This window comes from Gavialis gangeticus, unplaced genomic scaffold (assembly GCF_001723915.1).
Source record: "Gavialis gangeticus isolate Ggan-Ray unplaced genomic scaffold, GavGan_comp1, whole genome shotgun sequence".
In the NCBI taxonomy this organism is placed as follows: Eukaryota; Metazoa; Chordata; order Crocodylia; family Gavialidae; genus Gavialis; species Gavialis gangeticus.
The window spans coordinates 55398275-55419016 of NW_017729004.1; the positions used below are offsets into that span (position 1 = coordinate 55398275).

At 45.3% G+C, this 20742-nt stretch overlaps 1 protein-coding gene across 1 annotated transcript in view; it reads right to left on the reverse strand.

Annotated features, from left to right (window-relative positions):
* The window catches only part of CDK6 (cyclin dependent kinase 6), a 253170-nt gene that overhangs the window by 174860 nt on the left and 57568 nt on the right, over positions 1 to 20742 (reverse strand). Inside the window, exon 3 of the mRNA XM_019508425.1 lies at positions 17166 to 17301. Coding sequence (XP_019363970.1) covers positions 17166 to 17301 — 136 coding nt within the window. The remainder of the gene's footprint in view (positions 1 to 17165; positions 17302 to 20742) is intronic.

Sequence of the window (20742 nt, forward strand, 5' to 3'; positions counted from 1 at the left end):
GGGCAGGCCCTGTACAGTTGGGACAGGGTGGGACAGAGCTGTGAGCGGCTTGTCCAGGAGGTGCGGGGGGGGGAGGAGGCAGGGCACACAGCCTGGGAGGACATGGAGGTGGGGGGGCATGTGCCCCTAGAATTGCGTGGGGTGGGGTGGGCTGCAGCTGCCAGCTGGGGCCGGGCTGTTCCCAGCAGAGGCTAAGGCCACACTGCGGTCAGGCTGGGCAGTGGCAACATTGGGACAGGGTTGGGGGGACTATAGTGAATTTTGTAGCCCCCCATAACCCTGTACAGCCCCCCATAGCCCTATTCCCAGCACCGCCATTGCCCGGTCTAACTGCAGAGCGGTCCCAGCCTCTGCCGGGAATAGCCTGGCCCCAGCTGGCAGCTGCAGTCCGCCCCACCATGCACAATTCTGGGGGCACGCGTCTACCGTGCCCTCCCAGGCTGCACCACCCATGCTGCCCTGTGTTTGTGGGGGGCACGTGCCCACTGATCTGTGTGCAACGGAGACGGCTCCCGCTGTAGGCTAGGCTTTGTGCCCCAAGTCCCACGAGCAGCCTAATGCCATGTGCACCTGGTCACCAGATAGGCAGGGGACAAGGTTCAGCTCTGGGAAGGATGCATGTGGCATTGGGCTGCCCCCAGGCAGGCTGCAGCAGGGCTTGGAATGCAAAGCCTAGCCTGCAGCGGTAGCCACCTCCGCTGGGCACAGATGGGGATGCACATACCCCCTGGGGCCTCCACCAGGGTGCACACAGCAGTGGGAACCCTGCCCCCACCCCTGAATGAGCCACCCGGGCTCAGTCCTCCTACCACCTGCCTGGTTGGGGCCCTACTTACCGACGTGCTCCTACACTCTGTCCCTCACCATGGGGATCTTGATCTGGCCCCCTCCCCTTCCCTTTCTCCACTGACTGACCTGCTGGGCTGGTGGGGGGGGGGTGTTGTGCACACACATGCATTCATGCTCAGCCCCTGCCCAGCTTAGGATCAACTGCAAGGGGCTCCAGGATCCACCCGTTGATCCCAAAAGACTAGCTGGTGACAACCATTAGAGTGGTAAGAGCCAACCCAGAATAGGGCCACATTGTGCTGGACATTGTATAAACACTGAGTCGGAGAATGGTTTCTGTTCTGAAGAACTTACAGAGTGCATCTACATGAGATGCTTAATATCCACTGGACCAGTTGTACTGCACATTAGCAGGGCTGGCAAAATCATGCTAATGCGTTAATGCGCATTATAATAGTCCAATGGGCATTAAAAGCATCACACAAAAAGTGTTCATCTGTGCTAATGCACAGTATCTTTAGTCCAATGGGCATTAAGTTTCACATAAAAATAATTAATTTGTGCTAATGTGCAGTAACACTAGTTACAATGCATTAAGTTAGCACCTGTTATTACAGGTATTAAACTTAATGTGCCATAATTATGGCACATCAATGAACATGTAGACATGCCCACAGTCTGATAAATGGCAGACGTGGAATAAGGAAAAGAGCATAACAAGCAAATAGAGGCAACTAGAGAATGCACCCTCTCAATATGGAAGTTCTTCAGCATTTTTGCCTTTATAGAAGAACACACAACATTGTACGATAGGACAAACTTGGTTTTAATTTAGAATTTTTTCAGGTGATGTAAGGTACCTGCAATAACTCCTAGATTTTGAAGGCAGTGAGGGGAGTGGGGAGGAGGCAGAGGGGGACAGACATCAAGGTAACTTGTTCAGTGACTATAGACCCTATGGCTATGCTCTGACATACCATGCTAGGACTGTTTTTATAGTGGCCAACTGTACGATTTCACTTATTCTATACTGTCTGTGAAGTCACATGCTTGGTTTGTGTGTGAAATTAAAGAGAGGAACATTTTATAGAGTAGCTCGACTGCCCAGTGGGAAGAGGTCAAAGGGTTTAGGGGCCAGACTTGGGCATTTATAGACACGTTCTGGAAGGCAGTGTGTGTGGGGGGGCAGACTTTAATTAGAGTAGCTCCGAGAGCCACTAATAATTAATGTGCCTGGAGTGTCACTTGTATTAGTGCCCCCACATTGAAAAATGGTGGTGGGGGTGCTTTAACTAAAGCTCGTTCAATGAGATTTAGTTAAAGCACCTCCATTGCCATTTTTCAGTGCAGGGACACTGATACAGTCTGCTGGAGCACAGTACTTACCACACTCCAGCAGATTAGATTAATCAAGCCTACTCCAATGTGTTATAACTACAATGTGCCAGAGCAGCCTCTCTGCACATGTATAGGCACCCCTTAAGTCTAAAAGGCTGAGAAGCAATGTTCTAGAGCAGTGGTTTTCAAACTTCCTAAAATCATGGAACTCTTTCATATCACTTCTCCTGTGAGTGGATGTAGATTCAGGCAACCGAGCCCAGCTTCCTGTCCAGCTCTTCCATTACCCCAAACTCTTTGTGGAAGCCCTGATGACCTGTTGCAGCACTGCTGTGAAATGGTTTGAAAACCATGGTTCTACAGCATAATAAGATGAAAGAAAAGCCAACACTTTGTTTGTTTTTTTTCAGATACATATGGCTGATATTGCAGAAAGAAACAGATATATCTTAGTAAATTCAGAGTTCCCCTAATGTATCTCAATTTAAATTCTTTTTAGTTCAACCGTAAGTACCACCAGCTTGTCATATAAAGTAATTATAATAAATCTGTTAATGCATACCACTGACAGGTTGTCTGCATACCTCTGGTGGTATGCGTACCACAGATTGGGAACCGCTGTTCTAAGTTATTTGCTATGTAGTTGCCATGAATAATTCTTGGTTTGTACATATTTTGTGAGTAACATATCATGAGCTTTTGATACTCAGAAACTGAGCTTAAATAGTTTTTACTGGAAACATATCATAGTTATGCTTCTATTGCCTAACTGATTAACTCCTAACACCAAGTGGCCAATTAAAATAAGTGTATTAAGGTTTCTATGTAGTAAGTATATCATAGGGTGTTACGTGACTCCTGTTCCCCATCTTCACCACCTGCCTCTGAGGAAAGGTATGGCCTTCTAGGTAGAGGAAGGGAAAAGTTCCTACTCTCCCTAAAGTGCAGGGACTACAATTGTGCATGGGCTTTGCACATCCCTCCACAACAGTCAAGAGGAGAATGATGGCCAGATTGTTGGAAGTTTTTAAGTGCAGATTAGATAAACATTTGTCTTGGAGGGTTTTGACACGAATAATTTCTTTCCAGCCCTAATTTCTTATGACTCTATGAATGAAGTAGGGATATCAGAATTAACTCTACTAATAAACCATGGGAAATGTGATTCCAATATGTTACCTATTTTAGCAGAGGTGCTAGAGGTACACCAATACATTGATCCGATATCAGATTAGCATCGGTATAAAGAAAATTGATTTTATTGGAAATTGGCTTGATATGGCTGATAATTTGGCTGATAAATACCTGCACATGCATGTAGCCGCAGTGCACCATGCAGACAGTGAGTAGCACAGCCTGACAGCTTGGAGAGCTGCATGCAGCTGGTAAACCTGTTGTGTTGGAAGGGGAGGGGGAATGGAAGGGGAGGGGGAGGGGCAGATCAAGGCCCCTGCGGTGAGGGACGAAGTGGAGCTGGGGCAGGGGCTGGGGCAGATGCTGCCTAGCTGGGGCAGGGCAGGGTACAGAATGGTGCCATGGCTCGTCCAGGGAGGTGTGGGGCTGAGGGGGGGCAGCTCCCACCATTGCACACACCCCAGGAGGACATGGGGGAGGCGGGGCAGGTAGGGCTGGGCTGCAGCTGTGGGCTGGGACCAGAGTTATGCCAAGCTTTTCCTGGCGCGGGGGGGAGAGGGGTTTGGACCAGGGCTGTGCCTGGAGTGGGCAAAAGCAGTGCTGGGAGGGAGGGCTACAGGGAGAGCTACAGAAAAAGTTGGGGTGGCTGCAACGCTCCTCATAGTCCCCTCCTAGCACCACCGCTGCCCACCCCAAGTGCAGCCCAGCCAAGCCGAGCCCCTGCTGGGAAGACCCCAGAGCAGCCCTAGCCCCAGCCCGCAGCTGCAGCCCACCCTCCTCACGCAGATCCAGGGGTGGGGCATATGGCCCCCCCATGCCCTCCTGGGGTGCACGCAGCAGTGGGAGCTGCCCCCCCCTCCCTGCACCCCTTGGATGAGCTGTGGCTCCATCCCATGCCCCACTGTCCCAGCTGTGCAGCACCTACCTCAGCCCCTCCCATAGCCCCAGCCCTCCCTCACTGCATTTGGTGTGCTCCCCCACCCTCTTCTCTCCACTCTCCCCTTCCACTACAACAGGCATACCAGCTGCATGCAGCTGTATCAGAAGTCAGATTTGTCTTGTGTGATATGCCTCCTTAAAAATCAGCTATCGGTATCGGTCCCCAAAATCTCCATCAGTGCACCCCTATCTATTTTTATATCTGTTTGAATGCTATTTCCAGTGTTTCCTGCCTTCCTCCCAGGCTATATCACTGCTTAAGGCAAATACAACTATTGATGCTCTACAGCAAAATGCTCAGTTTCACAAATTATCTACTCAGTCATCATGGCACTGCCTCTCTTTCAGGTGTGTCCAGAACATTAAAACCCAGCAGCTTTCTTGCATCAGTTATGACTTACCTTACTAAAGCAAAACAGAAAAAAATATTTGCTTAATGCATCAAACTACACATCTAAACTAAACAAATGGGCCAAATTTATTTGGGTTTTCTTCTTTACAGTTATGTGAATCTGAAATAATTCACTAATATTAACAGAAATACTAAACTTACATTCAGTTATATTTTGAGAGCAGAGGGCAGGGCAGGGTGGCAATTGAGAGGCTAACTGGCATGAACTTTTGTGGGCAACTATTTTGTCAGATTGTGAGCAAACCTGATGTCCTCTGTCTGCAATATTACATTCTACAATGACTAACTCAAATTCTGTTCTAATAAGAACAGTGAGAAAGTGAAGAACCAGACCTTGAAAAGTTCTAAGCTGCTGCAGACTTTAGGGTAAATTTTAATTTGACTAGACGATTACATGACTAGAAATCAAGGTTATTTATATATTTACTAGGGCTGTCAAATGATTAAAAAATTTGATCACAATTAGTTGAATAATTTAAAAAAATACTCGCAATTAATCAAGATTTTAATCACACAGCTAAAAACTAAAAATTATGCACAGAAAAACTCAAATTATACAAAATTATGCAGGTAATTTGTATGGTTGGGGGGTAGGTATGGTATGTGTGTGGGAATTTGTGAGGGGGTGGGGGCTGCGGGTGTGTGTGGCTGTGGCATGAGGGCTGTGGGTTTGGAGCCCAGGGAGGGGGTTCCTGCATGCCCTGGCAGGATGCAGAGTAATGTGTGTCAGGAGTGAGGGGTTGTGGCTTGGGAGTGATGGGTGGGCATACACACACACACACACACACTAACCAGCAGGTAAGTCTATGGAGGGGAAAGGGTGGGGGAGGGCAGATCGAGACCCCCATGGTGAGGGAAGGAGTGGGGTAGGGTCTGGGGTGAATGGGGCGCTTGGGCCACGGCAGGTCATGGGAGGGAGCCACGGTTCAGGTGTGGGAAAGGAAGAACATGCAACTCCAGCTGCTGCGTGCACCCCTAGGGGAGGCACGTGCTCCCTGGATTTGTGTGCAGAGCAGCGGCACGCTGCGTGCTGTGGGCTTGGGGCTCTGAGCCCTGCTGCCTTTTCCCTGGGAGCCACGCAACACCATGCTTTGCCACCCACTGCTGGGCAGGCAGGGAACAAGTGGTGTGGTTAGCATGTGGCTCCCAGGGCAAAGGCAGCAGGGCACAGAGAGCCTCAGCATGCAGTGAAACTCCAGCCCACGCACAAATCTGGGGGGCATGTGCCCCTCCACCCCATAAACTGCCCCAGCCCCAGGGCCCCATTCACCCCAGCCCCTGCCCCACTCCCTCCCTCACCATGGGGACCTCGATCTGCATCCCCGTCCCTTTCCTCCCCCATGCCCCTTCTCCCCCACAGACCTACCTACTGGGCGGTGCTCTACACATTGCCAGGCTGCATGCAGGCTCCAAAACTACATGTGCAATTAATACATTAAAAAAATTAATGCAAACACTGATTAACATGTTAATCATGATTAACTGACAGCCCTAATATTTACTTTATATATTTATCTGGATTTCTAAGTTGCAAAGTAAGGGCATCCCCCCGGGGGCGGTGCTTTAATGAGAGCGGCTCTTTGTTTTAAGGCAAAGCCACATCTGATGTATCAGCATTCCTGCACTTAAAAAGGGTTGTGGAGCAGCTTGAGTCTGCTCCAATGTGCTAGAATTCCAGTGTATTGGAGCAGCCTCCACACTCGTATATAGGTTACCTACCTGTAGATCTAAATGCTTTTCACACAAATTGAAAGAATCCTACCAGCCCTCATTACCTCAATCCTCCCATAAAAAAACAAAACAAAATACACAGCAGCCTCTCCTGGATGTGAAAAATTTAAATCAAGGCTATGGCAATGTCACAAGATGTGAAGTGAAGCCACTGACTATCCTTGCTAACCATATAAAGGCAACAAGAAAGGTTTTTCATATACAAATACAACACCTAGTTAAAGCAGTCTGGAAGAAGTATACAAGTTATCATAATATGCTAACAGCCAATTTTGTGTCTAGATAACATGGAAACTAGTCATTGTTAGTTTATTAGTGGAACCGTATCTCCTTGATTACAACTGCCAGGCCACTTAGTTTCATAATTCCTTTCATTCTGTCGAATAAAGAAGACTTGTGACTCTCGATCCTGTGCCACTGAAACCAATTGAGGACTCTCCCTTTGACTTTAAGGGATGGTGGATCAGCTCTTTATGGACTTCAGCTTTCTCCTCAAGTCAATGGGATTTTGGAGAATCAAAAAACTGCAGGTGTGGACCCTTATTTTGTGCTATTAAGTAGACATTAACATTTTTCATTCAATTTCCTTATTTATAGAGGCTAAAATGATAAATTAATTCAGGTTTGCTTTATTTACTACTAGATTAGAATGTTTCATAGTTGGTAGGGTCAGAAGGGACCTGAGCAGATCATCTAGTCCAACCCCCTGCCATGGCAGGAAAAAGTACTGGGGTCAAACGACCCCAGCAAGGTGTTCATCTAGCCTCCTCTTAAAGACCCCCAGGGTAGGAGCCAGCACCACTTCACTTGGAAGTTGGTTCCAGATCCTAGCCACCCTGACAGTGAAATAGCACCTCCTGAAATGCTGCTTGAGTCCTTTCCAAATTGGAACACTCATAAAAATGTGAAGCACTCAACTGATTTTAAATCATTCTGCACTGGACAAAGTGATTTAAAATTGTTGGAGTGCTTCACATTTTTACAAGCTACTCAGTTTGGAAGAGATTAAGGCCTGGGAAGGCCCGGGATATGACACTACAGAAAATGAGATTTTTTTCAGTTTTCTGTGCATTTGAATTTGGAAATTAGTAAGGTTTGGTGTATGTCTATTCCATAGCCCTTAAAAATCAATGACAAGACTCACAAAGAATACAAAGATTTTAGGTATAATTTAAGGTAGGGGTAGTGTAGGTGCCTTAATGAAAAGAGAGCACAGTAGCATTGACATTGGCGTTGGCAGACACTTCAGAAGCAGAGTCATTTTCCTCCCAAGAACCACCATCATTTGGATACTGGTGTAAGAAAGGCAAGCTGAGTGTGGGAATTGGATTTTACACTGCTGTTGGCACTAATGAGCTACGATAGTGCTGCTCAACCTTTTTTGGCTGGTGAGCTGGACAGACAGTGCCCGATCCCTACAAAGGCCAGATTCAGCAGGGCCAAATCTGGGCATGCAGAAGGCAGGGAGGGGGAGAGGGGCAGCCCAGTCTTGACCAGCCATGTGGTGGAAGGGGCTTCATCCAACCCCAACCTGGCCCCACGCAAGGGGAGAGGGTGTGGCTCAGCCCTGTGAGAGGCTGAGCCCCACAGGGGGAAAGGGCCTGGTCTGGCTCCAATCTGGCCATGAGGAGGGAGGGTTGTGAGCCAGCTCCACCCCGCTCAGTAGGGCTGGGAATTTTCGCAGCACCACATTTTCCAACCCATAGGGAGCCCCACAGGCCAGATTCCAAAGCTTTGAGGGTCGCATCTGGCCCACAGGTCAGAGGTTGAGCACTTCTGAGCTAAGTGATAGACCGTGTGAGTGTTGCAAAGGGTAGTGTGGGAAAGAGCTGACCAACCCTGTACAAATGGAATTTCTCTCTTCTCTGCCATCCAACGTACATCACTTTTTTGAAGGCATAATGGGTCTAGGACATGCCATTTACAGGGTGTGCAATTTTTCAACTATTCATCCATGCAGCTCTCTATAGGTCCCACTTTTATATAAGGCATAACTGAGCCCCTTTTATTGTAAATTATTGATTTAAAGTACTTTTCCTAAATATGAAGTCACTTCAATAATTACATCTTATTCTCTTGTTTGTTTCTATTCATAACTTTGACTCGTCTTCCAATGTATTTTCTAAAACAAAATTCATTCAAACATATTGACATAACAAGAAATAAGACCCTTAGCTGATGTAAACTGGCATAATTTGTGATACTTAATATCACAAAATAAGAGGTGAAGTCTGCAATTTTTTTGACTGTCCAAACTCTCATGGACTGCAAGAGAAAGCTGAAGTCCAAAAAGCCCTGATCCATCATCCACTGAAGTCTGTGGTCTACAACTTTTTAAATCATTTGAGGATGTGTAACCATCATTTCTTAACTCTGAATGCCCATGTAAGTTTAGCTTCTTTACCTCTTCATAAAAAACTAGCAGGACAAGTTTTAAAACATGACTAATATGTAAGTGTATGTAATTCTGAATGGGCTTAAATTTTAAAGCAGGAACCCTTGCTCTTAAGAAGTGTCTTTTAACTTCAATGTTGCTGTGTGCAGGCCACTCTGAAGATCTTTAACTATTTTTTATTTCTTACAGGAATTTTGTCACTACTGTGGTATACATATTCCTGGAATTTCTCACTGCATTTTCAGTACCACCTGTGTGCCATCCATTCCCCATCTCAAATACAATCAGCAGAGCATGTATGTCTGTGGCAAAGGGCTAACAATAACTCACAGCACATCACTGGGTTGCTTTCTGAGAAGCAACATTTTCATGTTAATTTACTAGGTGTCACCCAAAGATGTGACACTTTAACAGCTAGCAACACAGGCAGAGTGGCTGCTGCAAGATACATAGAGAGTTGCAATAACTGTATCCCTTTTGAGGGATAAAATTGAATATTTCTTCAATCTGAGGCAGGGTGATGGGGCAAATTAAAAAAAAAAAAGGACTTAGTTCACTGGCAGATATTCATTTAAAGGTGCGATGATATTTAATCCCTGATCCTAACAATCACACCTCCTATACCACATATGCATGGAGGAACACATGATTTTGGGATCAGGGATAAGATCCAAATTGCACCCTACTGGCTAGTGCACGGGCCAGGATCATAATCTCAGGCTCCCCCTGCACTGGCAAGTTGAAAACTTAGTGCCAAACAATCAACTAATTGTCAGCTGGCTCCAAGACCACACCAGAACCCAAACCATTCCCAGTGTGGTCACAGAATCATAGAATCATAGAAAATTAAGGTTGGAAGGGACCTCAGGAGATCATCTAGTCTAATCCCTTGCTCAAAGCAGGACCATCCTCAACTAGATCATCCCAGCCAAAGCGTTGTCTAGCCAGGTTAAGAATCTCCAAGGACAGAGATTTCATAACCTCTCTGGGTAACCTGTTCCAGTGTTTTACTACCCTTCTAGTGAGAAAATTCTTCCTAATATCTAAACTAAACTTCCCCTGCTGCAACTTGAGACCATTGTTCCTTGTTCTGTCATCTACCACCACTGAGAACAGTCTAGCTCCATCCTCTTTTGAACCCCCATTCAGGTAGTTGAAGGCTGCTATTAAATCCCTTCTCAGTCTTCTCTTCTCTAGACTAAATGGGCGTGTGTAGATGAAACAGGGGCCCTAAATTAAAGTGGTGGGTTTTAAAAAATACAGCTTCAATTTAGGGCTGATTAAGCCCCCCTGTTGTGCACACATCCTGCTGACTTACTTGACTCTCCAGCACGGAGTGGGGGGCGAGCTGCTAGAGGGCGGAGCTTCCTGGGCTGTGGGGGGGGGCTGGTGCTTCCCTCCGCAGCATCTGCGGCCCCTCCCCAGGCAGCACCTGCCCACAGGCACCCGGCTTGGGCAGTCCCAGGGGGCACCACAGCTGTGGAGGGAAGCTCCGGGGCCCTGCGCAGCTCAAACAGGCCGGCAGGCTCTGGGGTGGGGGAGGGAAGCAGGGGCAGAGATCAGGCTCGCTGCTGTTTTTGGCTGGAGTTTCCTTCCTGGGCTACTGTCACGTGGAGCTGCATGGAGCCCATTGCTTTGCTTCGCAGCTGTAGGGGCAGCAAACTAAAACTCTTTGAAGGAGTTTTAGTTCACTGTCCCCCAAGTTATTTAAGGTGCATTATGCCACTGAATTTCCTACAGTGGCTGGAATTAATGCGTAATACGCTGCTGAGGCATGCAAACACCGACACCATTAAAGCAGTAGAAAAGCATTTAGCCTGCTTTAAAGTGTCGTGCAAACATGCATCTTGTTTCATCTACACACAGCCTCTCCTCATAAGCCATGTGCTCCAGCCCTCTCACCATTTTTGTTGCGCTCGCTGGACTCTCTCCAATTTGTCCATATCGTTTCTGTAGTGGGGGGCCCAAAACTGAACACAGTACTGCAGATGTGGCCTCACCAATGCTGAAGAGAGGGGAATAATTAGAGGTGCACCCATACACTGGTCGATATCAGATCGGCACTGATAAAAGGAAAACTAACATTATCGGTAGTCGGCTTTCTATGGCCGATGTGGCTGATAATGTCACAGATAAATGCTGTGTGCATATGAAGAGCTGTAGCATGCACACAGCCAAGAGTGCAGCCCAGCAGCGTAGGGAGCAGCATCTGGCTGGTAAATCTGTGGGAGAGGCATGTGGTGGAGGGCAGATTGAGGCCCCATTGGTGAAGGAAGGAAATGGGGCAGGAACAGGGGCAGATGCTGCCCAGCAGGGGTGGGGCGGGGCACAGGGCAGAGCTGCAAGTTGCTCCTGCCACTGCACACACCCCCAGGGCAGGCATGGGGGCCATGTAATCCCCAAATTTGTGCATGGGGTGAGGGCAGGCTGCCCGCTGCAGGCTCAGGGCTGGGCCAGGGCTGCGCTGCCCTCTTTTCAGTGGAGGGGGCTGGGCCAGAGCTGTGCTTGGGGGGGGCAGGGGCAAGGTGGGCAGTGGCAGCACTGGGAGGGGGCTATGGGGTGGTTATGGTGAATTTTGGGGTGGCTGCCTGCCCTGAGTGCAGCTCTGGCCCAGCCCTCAGGAAGAGACCACAGCAGGCAGCTCACCCTCACCCCATTCACAAATCCAGGAGGCACATGCTCCCCATGCTTCCCCCAGGTTGCATGCAGCATGGGGAGCCACTCCCCACATTCTCCCATGCCGCCCAGATGATCCGTCCACAGCTCTGACCTGCCCCAGCTGGGCAATGCCTGCCCCTGCCCCATTTCCTCCCTCACCATGGGGGGGCTTCAATCTGCACCCCCACATGCCTCTTCCCTCCCCCACGCCCCTCTCTCACTCCACAGACTCACAGGCCAAACGCTGCTCTCCAAGCTGCCAGGCTGCATATCGGCAATCAGACAGGTATCAGCCAATATGGCTTGTTAATAATCAACCATCAGTATTGGCCAAAAAAATCTTTATCGGTGTACCCTCAGAATAATCACTTCCTTTGACCTGCTGGCAACATACCTACCAATGCAGGCCAGTATGGTTAGCCTTGTTTGCAACAAAGGCACACTATTGGCTCATATTCAGCTTAATGTCCACTGTAACCCCCAGGTCCTTTTCTGCAGAGCTGCTGCTTAGCCAATCAGTTCCCAGCCTGTAGTGGTGCATGGGATTGTTCCGTCCTAAGTGCAGGACTTTGCACTTGTCCTTGTTGAACCTCATGAGATTCCTTTTGGCCCAATCCTCCAATTTGTCTAGGTCACTCTGCGCGCTAGCCCTACCCTCCAGCATATCTACTTCCCCCAGCTGCATGATGCCATCTGCAAACTTGCTGAGGGTGCACTCTATGCCACCTTCCAGGTCATTGATGAAGACATTGAACAAAAACAGTCCCCAGAGTCAGATGACAATCAGCTGATAGCTGGGTGATCAGGACAGCACTAGTTTCCAGTTGGCTTTGGTTACAGCCCCACTGAGGTGCCTGGAGCTGGCAGATGTTAATCACACCAGGGCTGGTTTGAGCTGCAATGTAGTCCCAGAGCCAGCTGACAATCGGTGGCAGTGGTAGCACTCAGGCATATTCAAAACCCTCATACAGTCCTAAACCTGCATTCAATTTAAGGCACAATGGAAGCCAACCACAAAATTATTACATACATTTTGTGGGATAATTGTGTGGCCAGCTTACTCTCTGAGATGTGATTATCTGGCCTGCCAGGGGCTTTAGGCACTTACTAGGCTTTCAGTGAAATTTAGCATTCCAGGGCCTAGATTCACAAAGGGACTTAAGCTGAGCATTTCAATGTGTAACTTTTAGGCACTTAGTAGAATCTGGAGACCTAAATCAGATTCCATATATAATGCCTAAGAATGGGATCCACAAAAGCTAGCACACTGAACAGGGAACCTTCTAAGCCAGCTAGTAGGAAACATTAAGGCAAGGGAAGTGTTTACAATGCTTCCCCTCTCTGTGACTCAGGTGCTAGCCTCTGAGCTGTAAGTAAGCGGCTCCTATTATCGGCTACCATATTAGATTCATAGCTCCAAACCTTCTCCTGGAGTTAGGTTCCTAATCCTGCCCTTCCACACAAAACACAGCCAGCAGAAGAGGTGTTGCTCCTCCTTCAGCTAACACAGCCAGCTTGCAGGCATATGACACACGAGCCACCACGTGGGCTGCTCAGTAGGGCTGTGCAAAGCTACAGTCCCTGACTTGATTTGGTGGAGATTCAGTCCAATTTGGTGGCCAAATCTCCTAATCCTAATAGAATCAGGAGACCCTTTAATCTCTCTGAATCAAATTGGAACCCTCCAAATCAATTCAGAGAGATACGGAAAGATCTGGTGATTTGTCTATAGACACAACATTAAATATTTTTTCTACATACCTCAAGGCACCAGGTAGCTCATGAATGCTTCGATGGTGGGGCAGATAGAGAGTCCCACAGGGGCACGGGGGCCTCCCCAACGCTCTCAGCAGCAGACCCGGAAATGAACCAGAAGTACTTCTGGTCCACATCCAGGTTCACTGCTGAGCACATGATAGGCCCCCCACGCGCTCCTGTGGGATGCTCCATCCACCTCAGCATCGCAGCATTCACAAGCCGTGCCTGGTACCTCAAGGTATGTAGAAAAAACATTTAAAGTTGTGTCTATGGCTGAATCGTTGATTCTCCGAATCAGCATCAAGTCTTCAGATTCAGATTTGTCTGAATTGAATCGGGGACAGTGAGCTGAATCAATGAATCGAATCACTGTCCCTGATTCAGGCCAAATCCAAATCCAAATAGAATATGGCCCGTTTCACACACCTCTACTGCTCAGTGTACCCTGGTCAGTCAGGCTTCCCTCCTCTCCTGCCCGTGTGCGCCATGCAAGGCAGTCCCTCTGACACAACACAGACAATCTGACTCTCACACAGCATGTGTAGCCAGGAGATGGGGGAAAGGTGTTGCACCCACAGTACAGTTGAGGCAGAGCCAAGCATAACATGCAGTAGTTTGGCTCTGCTCCCCAGCCACATAGGCAGCTGCACAGCAGAGGAAACTCGGCTCTTCCCTCCCCACCACACACATAACACCTGTCCTCACTTTCTCATGGGAAAGCCATTGCTGGGGGAGCCTATGGGCCATGTATTAACACTTCAGGGGTTGCAGGCAGCCTTGCAGGCTGCCAGTTGGATAGCTCTGATCTAATCAGCAGTTAGAGCACTCACTCAGAATTTGGGAGACACCCTGGTTCATTTCCCTCATTTATTCCAAGGAATGTGAAGTAACAGCTCCCCTTTCCCACAAGGGTGCCCTAACTACCAGGGAATAAGTATTCTGGAGACAGCTGCTCTGATTCTCTTCTGCTGGCACTTATCAACTTCAGACAGAATAAGTTAACATTCACCGCACCACAAAGAGAGTGATCATAACTCTACAGCCCTGTGGTCAGGTCAGGGCACTAACATGGAAGAGGGGATATCTGAATTCCATGCCATGAATATTGAATATTTCTAAATGTAAAATACTTAAACATGCACTGGAGAAGGGACAGGAACCCTGCTCTCCCCTCTTGAAGGTGAATATTCAAACCACAGTACCATGGTGTCATGGTTTCTCTTTCTCTCTGGCCCAATTAATATTTACCTGTAATTATTCTATGCAAAGTGGAACAGCTTCAACAGTAGATATTTGGAGCTTCCCCATCCCAGCATAACCTATAGCCTGACAAGTAGGGATTTCTACTGAAAGGAGGACAACATGTTCGAATCCCTCAGACAGAGAATGGAACGGTATCTGGTTTCACGTATTTTGGGCAAGCACTCACACCACTATTGTATAAAAAGTAGGATATCTCTTTTTTGCCTTGTTCCATGTATTGCCTGACCCAGAGACATGCTCTGAAAGTCAGGTGGAGTCAGGTGGAGTGTATCTTGACAGAGCTGAGGCATAAGAGAATCTGCTTAGTACTTCCAAGACTTAAATGTTTTGGGGCATATCCAGAAGTAGATTCTTGGACACCTACAAACTTTAAATGTCAGTCACCAGGGCATTTGCAGACTTCAGGCATCTTCAGGATTAGGGACAGGTTCTAAACTTAAGCATCTACTGTGTTAGTACAGGGCCTATGTCCCACATAAAATTTTTGTGGATTTTGTTCTAAGTGTATGTCATTCTCAAAAATAAATGGACCACATGTTCCTAAGTCATGTATAAAATGCAACATGTTGCAATGGTCAGCACATTACATCAAAGATAAAGAACACTGGTACAGCTCCATACTTTATGTATTAAAGAAATTCTTTATTTCAATACTGAATGCAAGATAAATATATACTCAGGAAAACAGATATTTCTGAAGCAGAACATAGGCTCTGTTCAAATGTTTGTCACAGTTTCTTCCATAACTGATTTAAAGTCTAACTACTATACACTAAACATGATTTTTAAAAATTCTTAACAAGTACTGTTAGCAGTTTTCTTTATCTCTAATGTACTTAATATACTTAACAACTAAATACCAGACCCTGTTTAAAATTCAGGTCAAAATTCCAAAATGAAATGAAAAGTAACCCTCTGAATTCAAGCTATCAACAGCTTTTTCAGCTCATCTTGTTCCTATGCACTGCTGAACCATACAAAGACCTCTATGGTAGTGACTGTTGTTCTGTACAACGGGTGTTCTGAAAAGGGTGCCCATTTAAATTGAATGTAACAATGTAAAACAAATAAAGTATAAACCAACATCTAATTTAAAGTATTTTAGGTGCATAAAAAGCAAAATTAAAGAGAGAAAGTGAGGAGGAGGAGGAGGAAGAGAAGAATGGGTCAGCTATATAAAGATATATATAAAGATCATAACCTCAGCTGGTTTAAATTGTCAGGACTTCTCCAAAGTCAATGGAGTTCTACTGATTTACCCTCATTTGATATCTGGTATGATACCTATGGAAAGAATATCACCAGAAGGTTAGCCATGTACAGTAAGATCCTGGGAACAATCCTGTGAACAGGATCAGATGGCCAATCCTGACTGACATCACCATGAGCAGTTGTGTGAATACAATTTGAAGGACTTGGCCCTTAAATATCCAAGTCAACACAGGACCAAGTTAATTTTAATTGTGCTATGTCCCTGTGCAAAGCAGAGTTCATAAATCAACACAGAAAATGCCACGCAAATGCTGAAATTGGAAGAGCGGACCATGTAAACAATAACTGTATTTTCCCTTTAACCCACACAAATAGCACTTGAAAACACAAAATAAATGTTGCTCTTATTCATTCTCAGACTCACAGAATCACAGAAAAGTAGGGATGGAAGCAACCTGTGCCTGAAGCAGATTCATCCTTATCCAAATCACCCCATGCAAGTCCCTGTTTAATCTACTACTAAAACTACACATATAATCTTGTCATACAACCACAAGAGATGGCACCCTAACCTGCCTTAGGCATAACCAGAAGACAACAGCGCCCAATGTCCTTCTCCTGTGAAGGCTGTTAAATACCCTCAAGAGAACCAAGAAAGAGGGCCAAAACTCCCACTACAAAGGAAAGCAAAAACCTCCATAGTCCATACTAATCTGGCCATGGAGTGAAATTCCTTCCTGATGCCAAATGCGGCAATCGATCTGACCCTGGGTGGAGGGCCAAGACCCTAGTCAGGAACCTCTAGGTTTTAGTCCCAGCAGGAATACTGGCACACCCCAGTCAAAACCCTCAGACTTTGCCAACAGGGAAAGTAGGGGAACTGAAATGCTTCTGAGGAATGAAGAACCCAACCAAACTCCCCTTATCAGAAATAACCATGAAGAAACAATATTAATCCTTCCATTTCAATTCCCATACTTGAACACATGCCTTAGGTTCGGAGTTGGTTCTCTGGGCAGTGCTTTCCTATGGCACCCTCAACAAAAGAAAAAGGCTACGGAATTGCTACATTTAAGTTAGCATTTCCCAAACTCTCTCTCTATCAATCAATCAATCAATACATAAATAAATAAATAAAACTACATATAAAGTGCTGCCTTTTGGGGAGGTTTGGAACCACAATTTTAAGTGAAGGTCTTTTTCTCTGATCATTTTCAAGGGTAAATCTGGTACAATTAAAAGTAAAGAAGGGTGGGGATCTGGAGGTAGGGATATAAATTTAAAGCCAAGGAGAACAAGATGAATACTTCCAGAATGAAACCGTGTCTTTTAGTGAACACAAATCAATGCACTGCAGATCAAGTCTGAACTGAAACACTGTTCAATTTTAACAACTCTTAAGTAGGCAAACTGTTGCTGAAGCAAAAGGTCTGGTGTCTGAATAAGATTCTAGTGATTTGTTTTTTTGTCTTTATAATGCAACATGTCCTTATGTTGTTTACAAAAAAGAGAAAACAACTCTTCTTTGACTAATACCTTTATGGTTTCAGTAGGCACTCCAGGCTCTGGAACTTTATCCAAATAAGTGGTCAAGTCTTGATCAACATGCTCAAACACTAGTGTTAGCTTGGTTTCTCTGTCTGTTCGTGACACTGTGCATACATCAAACAACCTAAGAGGAAGAAAAGTAAATGGAAGGAAGATGAGTAAATGGAATTCAGTAAAGCAGCAATTTGCAGCCAATACATGTATATTCCTATTTATTAAAAAACATGGAGTGAAGATAGGATTTTCCAGAGGGACAGTCTTTGAGCTTTCAAATGATTACTGTTTATTTGTGATATTGCATTTCTATTTTATATCTCAATTCCAAAATCATAAACATTAATACTTCACATGATCAAGAAGCAGCTCTGTGAAGGAGATACAGACCAATCACAGTTAAAGGAATACTGACAGTGATTATATTTTTATATATTTTCTCTCCCATCTTGAAGTTTGCCTCAGTCGCATTTGTCTTCAAAGAGAAAATAAGTAAACAGTGACATTTTGGGGAAACAAAAAAGCTGTTGGCTCACACACATTTTTTAATTTTTTCCACTTGCCATGTATATCATAACAACGTTTTTCACGTAATTTGAAATCAAGTTCCCTCACTTTTGCAGAAATCTAGCATCTTTGCACATCTGAGTGTTCTTGTAAATTGCAAACAACAGGAAAAAATAACCAAGAACCCAAGTTTATTAAAAAAATAGTTTTTTATATAAAATGCAGCTGCTAAAACAGTCTTCCTTTAACACTCTGATCAAGTCTTACTTGAATGCCTCTGCTCTTTTACTGTTTCACAGCATTGGATTCAAACTTCTTATCCTTATTTTCAAGGCTCTTTGATGCTACCACCTTTCCTATTTATCTATCTTTGCTTCTTGCTTTGATACCTTACATTCTGTCTCACCAGTCATGCCATACCAATCTGCCTTTTTGTCTACTTTGCATGCACATTTGTGCCTGCTCATATGGCCACCCCTCAGAATGCAATAAATGCCCTCCTTAAGTGACCTGGAGGCCAATGCCTTTTCCTCTGTCAAATCCTACTCAAGTCAAATCCTACTTACCCCTGTCAAAGTCCCTATAGGAAATCTTTTCATTAAAGATGGCAAACAGAGAAAAGAGAGAGCTACATAAATATGTATATTGGTATTTATTTTAAAAATGTACAGATTTGATTACTTCCTCTGTGAAATGAGAAACAAAAATATTCAATAAATTTATCATTTTTAAAAGAAATACTTAGCACTGCAGCACTTGAGGAAAAAAGAGTAAGCATTTTTTACAGGAAAAATATGTTATAACATAGGTAACATTTTGAAGTTAATGGTGAAAAGTTTATTTTGGGTCTAAATTAAGGATGCTGTGTTTTAATAACATACATTTCTTTATAAGCAACAGGCATCATGTGCCTGTTCACCATGTGAGTAGTATTAAGATCTATGATATTATTAAGTAATAATTTTCCTGCTTTGATACTCAACATTAACTTCCCAATATTTTAGGTCTGTAGCCAAATCCTACTGTACTAGGCAACTCTGCTTCTCGCCCAGTCACTAATTTTTAATTATGCTATGAAAAAAACAGTTCAGAGAAAAGCTTTTCATTTATCTGGTACTTCTTCCATCTGTAGATTTCAAAAGTCCTATTTTCCTTTGTAAAACATTTTAATCTCCAGCTAACTGAAGTAAAAATTTGAACTAAGAAATGTAAAAGAGCCACTGTGATTCACTGGTAAATTTAAGAGGCTAGCACCTAAGGGGTCTGAGCATGGCTTTAATGAGAGTTTTCTCTGCAATATTTGTCTAGTCACTCAAAATTTGTCTCTCAGCTACTCCATTTTGAAACCTGATTTGTGCACATTCCTTTATGTCAAAAAGCATGTTGGAGAGAACTAATTTAATCAGAACTTAGAGATTTCTTTCACTTTAAAAATGGAGCGCTAACTGATTTAGATAAATAATTCAAGTACCATATTTACTTGAATGTAAGATGCCTCTGAAAATAAGATGACCAACTAATCATTAGATTCTATATACAGAAAAATGTTAAATTTGTTATAATTTGCCAGGTGCAGAATCTCATTATTGGAGCACTGTCTTGAATTCAGCCCCCTCCTACCACCACAGCAGGAAAAATAATGGCTGAGCAGGTCAGGTGGCCCCCTACACTTTGCCCCCACCCCCTTCTTCCCCCTGCAGTTTTCCCCACCTTTACTGTCAAGACCCTGCTCAGGCTCTGTTCCTTTCTCAAACACAATGTGGAAGTAAGCTGCATGTGACACAAGGGGGAGGGGGGGCAGAGAGAAGGGACTGAGACGAGAAAAGAAACTGCAGTGGAGAACAGGAGACTGCTGTGGCTCTTACTCTGGCCCCAACTCTGACTGTTGCAAATTTCAGCAGAGATACTACACAAACATATTTCTGAGCAACAATTATAGGTTTGTTTTGTTTTTTAATTTTTCATGTTCTAAGCCAAATCAGTTAAATCAAATCCAAATCCATGAGTCAGTCCAGGACCATAAGTGGCCCTACAGATGGCAAACATCCTCCACCCCCACCAGGGGCTTCAGATATTTCCAAAGTCTTTTGGCAGGCATCCTATGAGCAGGCCCAAGCCTGGAGGCCTGGAGCTCGGATGTCCCTACGTTTTGTCTGCCCTCAGCCATATGGCCACAGGAGCAAGCTAGGGAGGCTCCTCCCCAAGCAACAATTATACCTATTTATACATAGTACGAAATGGGCAATTTAGTCCAGACTTTTCATATAGTTCATTGGGCTGGGTCACAGCAGAGTCAGCGGTATTTCAAGCCATGGTGACGCCAAAACCCAGCATTGCTCAGTATGGATGTATACTCCAGACACCCACTACAAAGGAGCCACGTGCTAATTACCTCCCCACTCATGACTGGAACTGGGTGTTCTTGTCACAAGTCCTGGGACCCTCCAAAATTTTATATGCAGATCAGGTGCAGAGCTACCTGGTCCGTCTCCACCCCATAGAAGGCAGGACCACACTAATCAGATGCAACAGGCTGACAGAGCTTCTCTACTACACAGAAGTTTGGTGATGTTTGTCCGACAAGGTTGGTGAAGAAACAGGAATCATTGGAAACGAGAAAGAAAAGTACAGCTGAGCTGTGGGAGCAAAGAGAAAGTTGAAATATTATTTGATGTAGGTTTACCAAAACAGTTGCTGCTTAAGAGGAACTGAACATTATGGGCACTCCTGGGCACACAGATGGGTTGCACTAACTTAGCCTTGTGGTAGGTTCCCATTAGTGTTTGCCCAATAAGGGCCATATGTTTTACACACAGCATGGGCTGCATTCAATCAGCTTCACAGTTGGTTTCCATGACTGAGCACATGCTGCTTCTAGCAGCAGTTTAATGATAGCCAGTGTATTTAATGAGAAGGGGAGAGGGGGTTGATGGTATGTGAATATAAACTGAAGGGCATTTTTTCCCCTGCTGAAAGGTGGAAGCTTATCTTGTATTCAAATCAATACAGTACCTTCTACTGCCTCCTTTTTTCCTCCACCAGATTTAATGACAAAAGATCATGT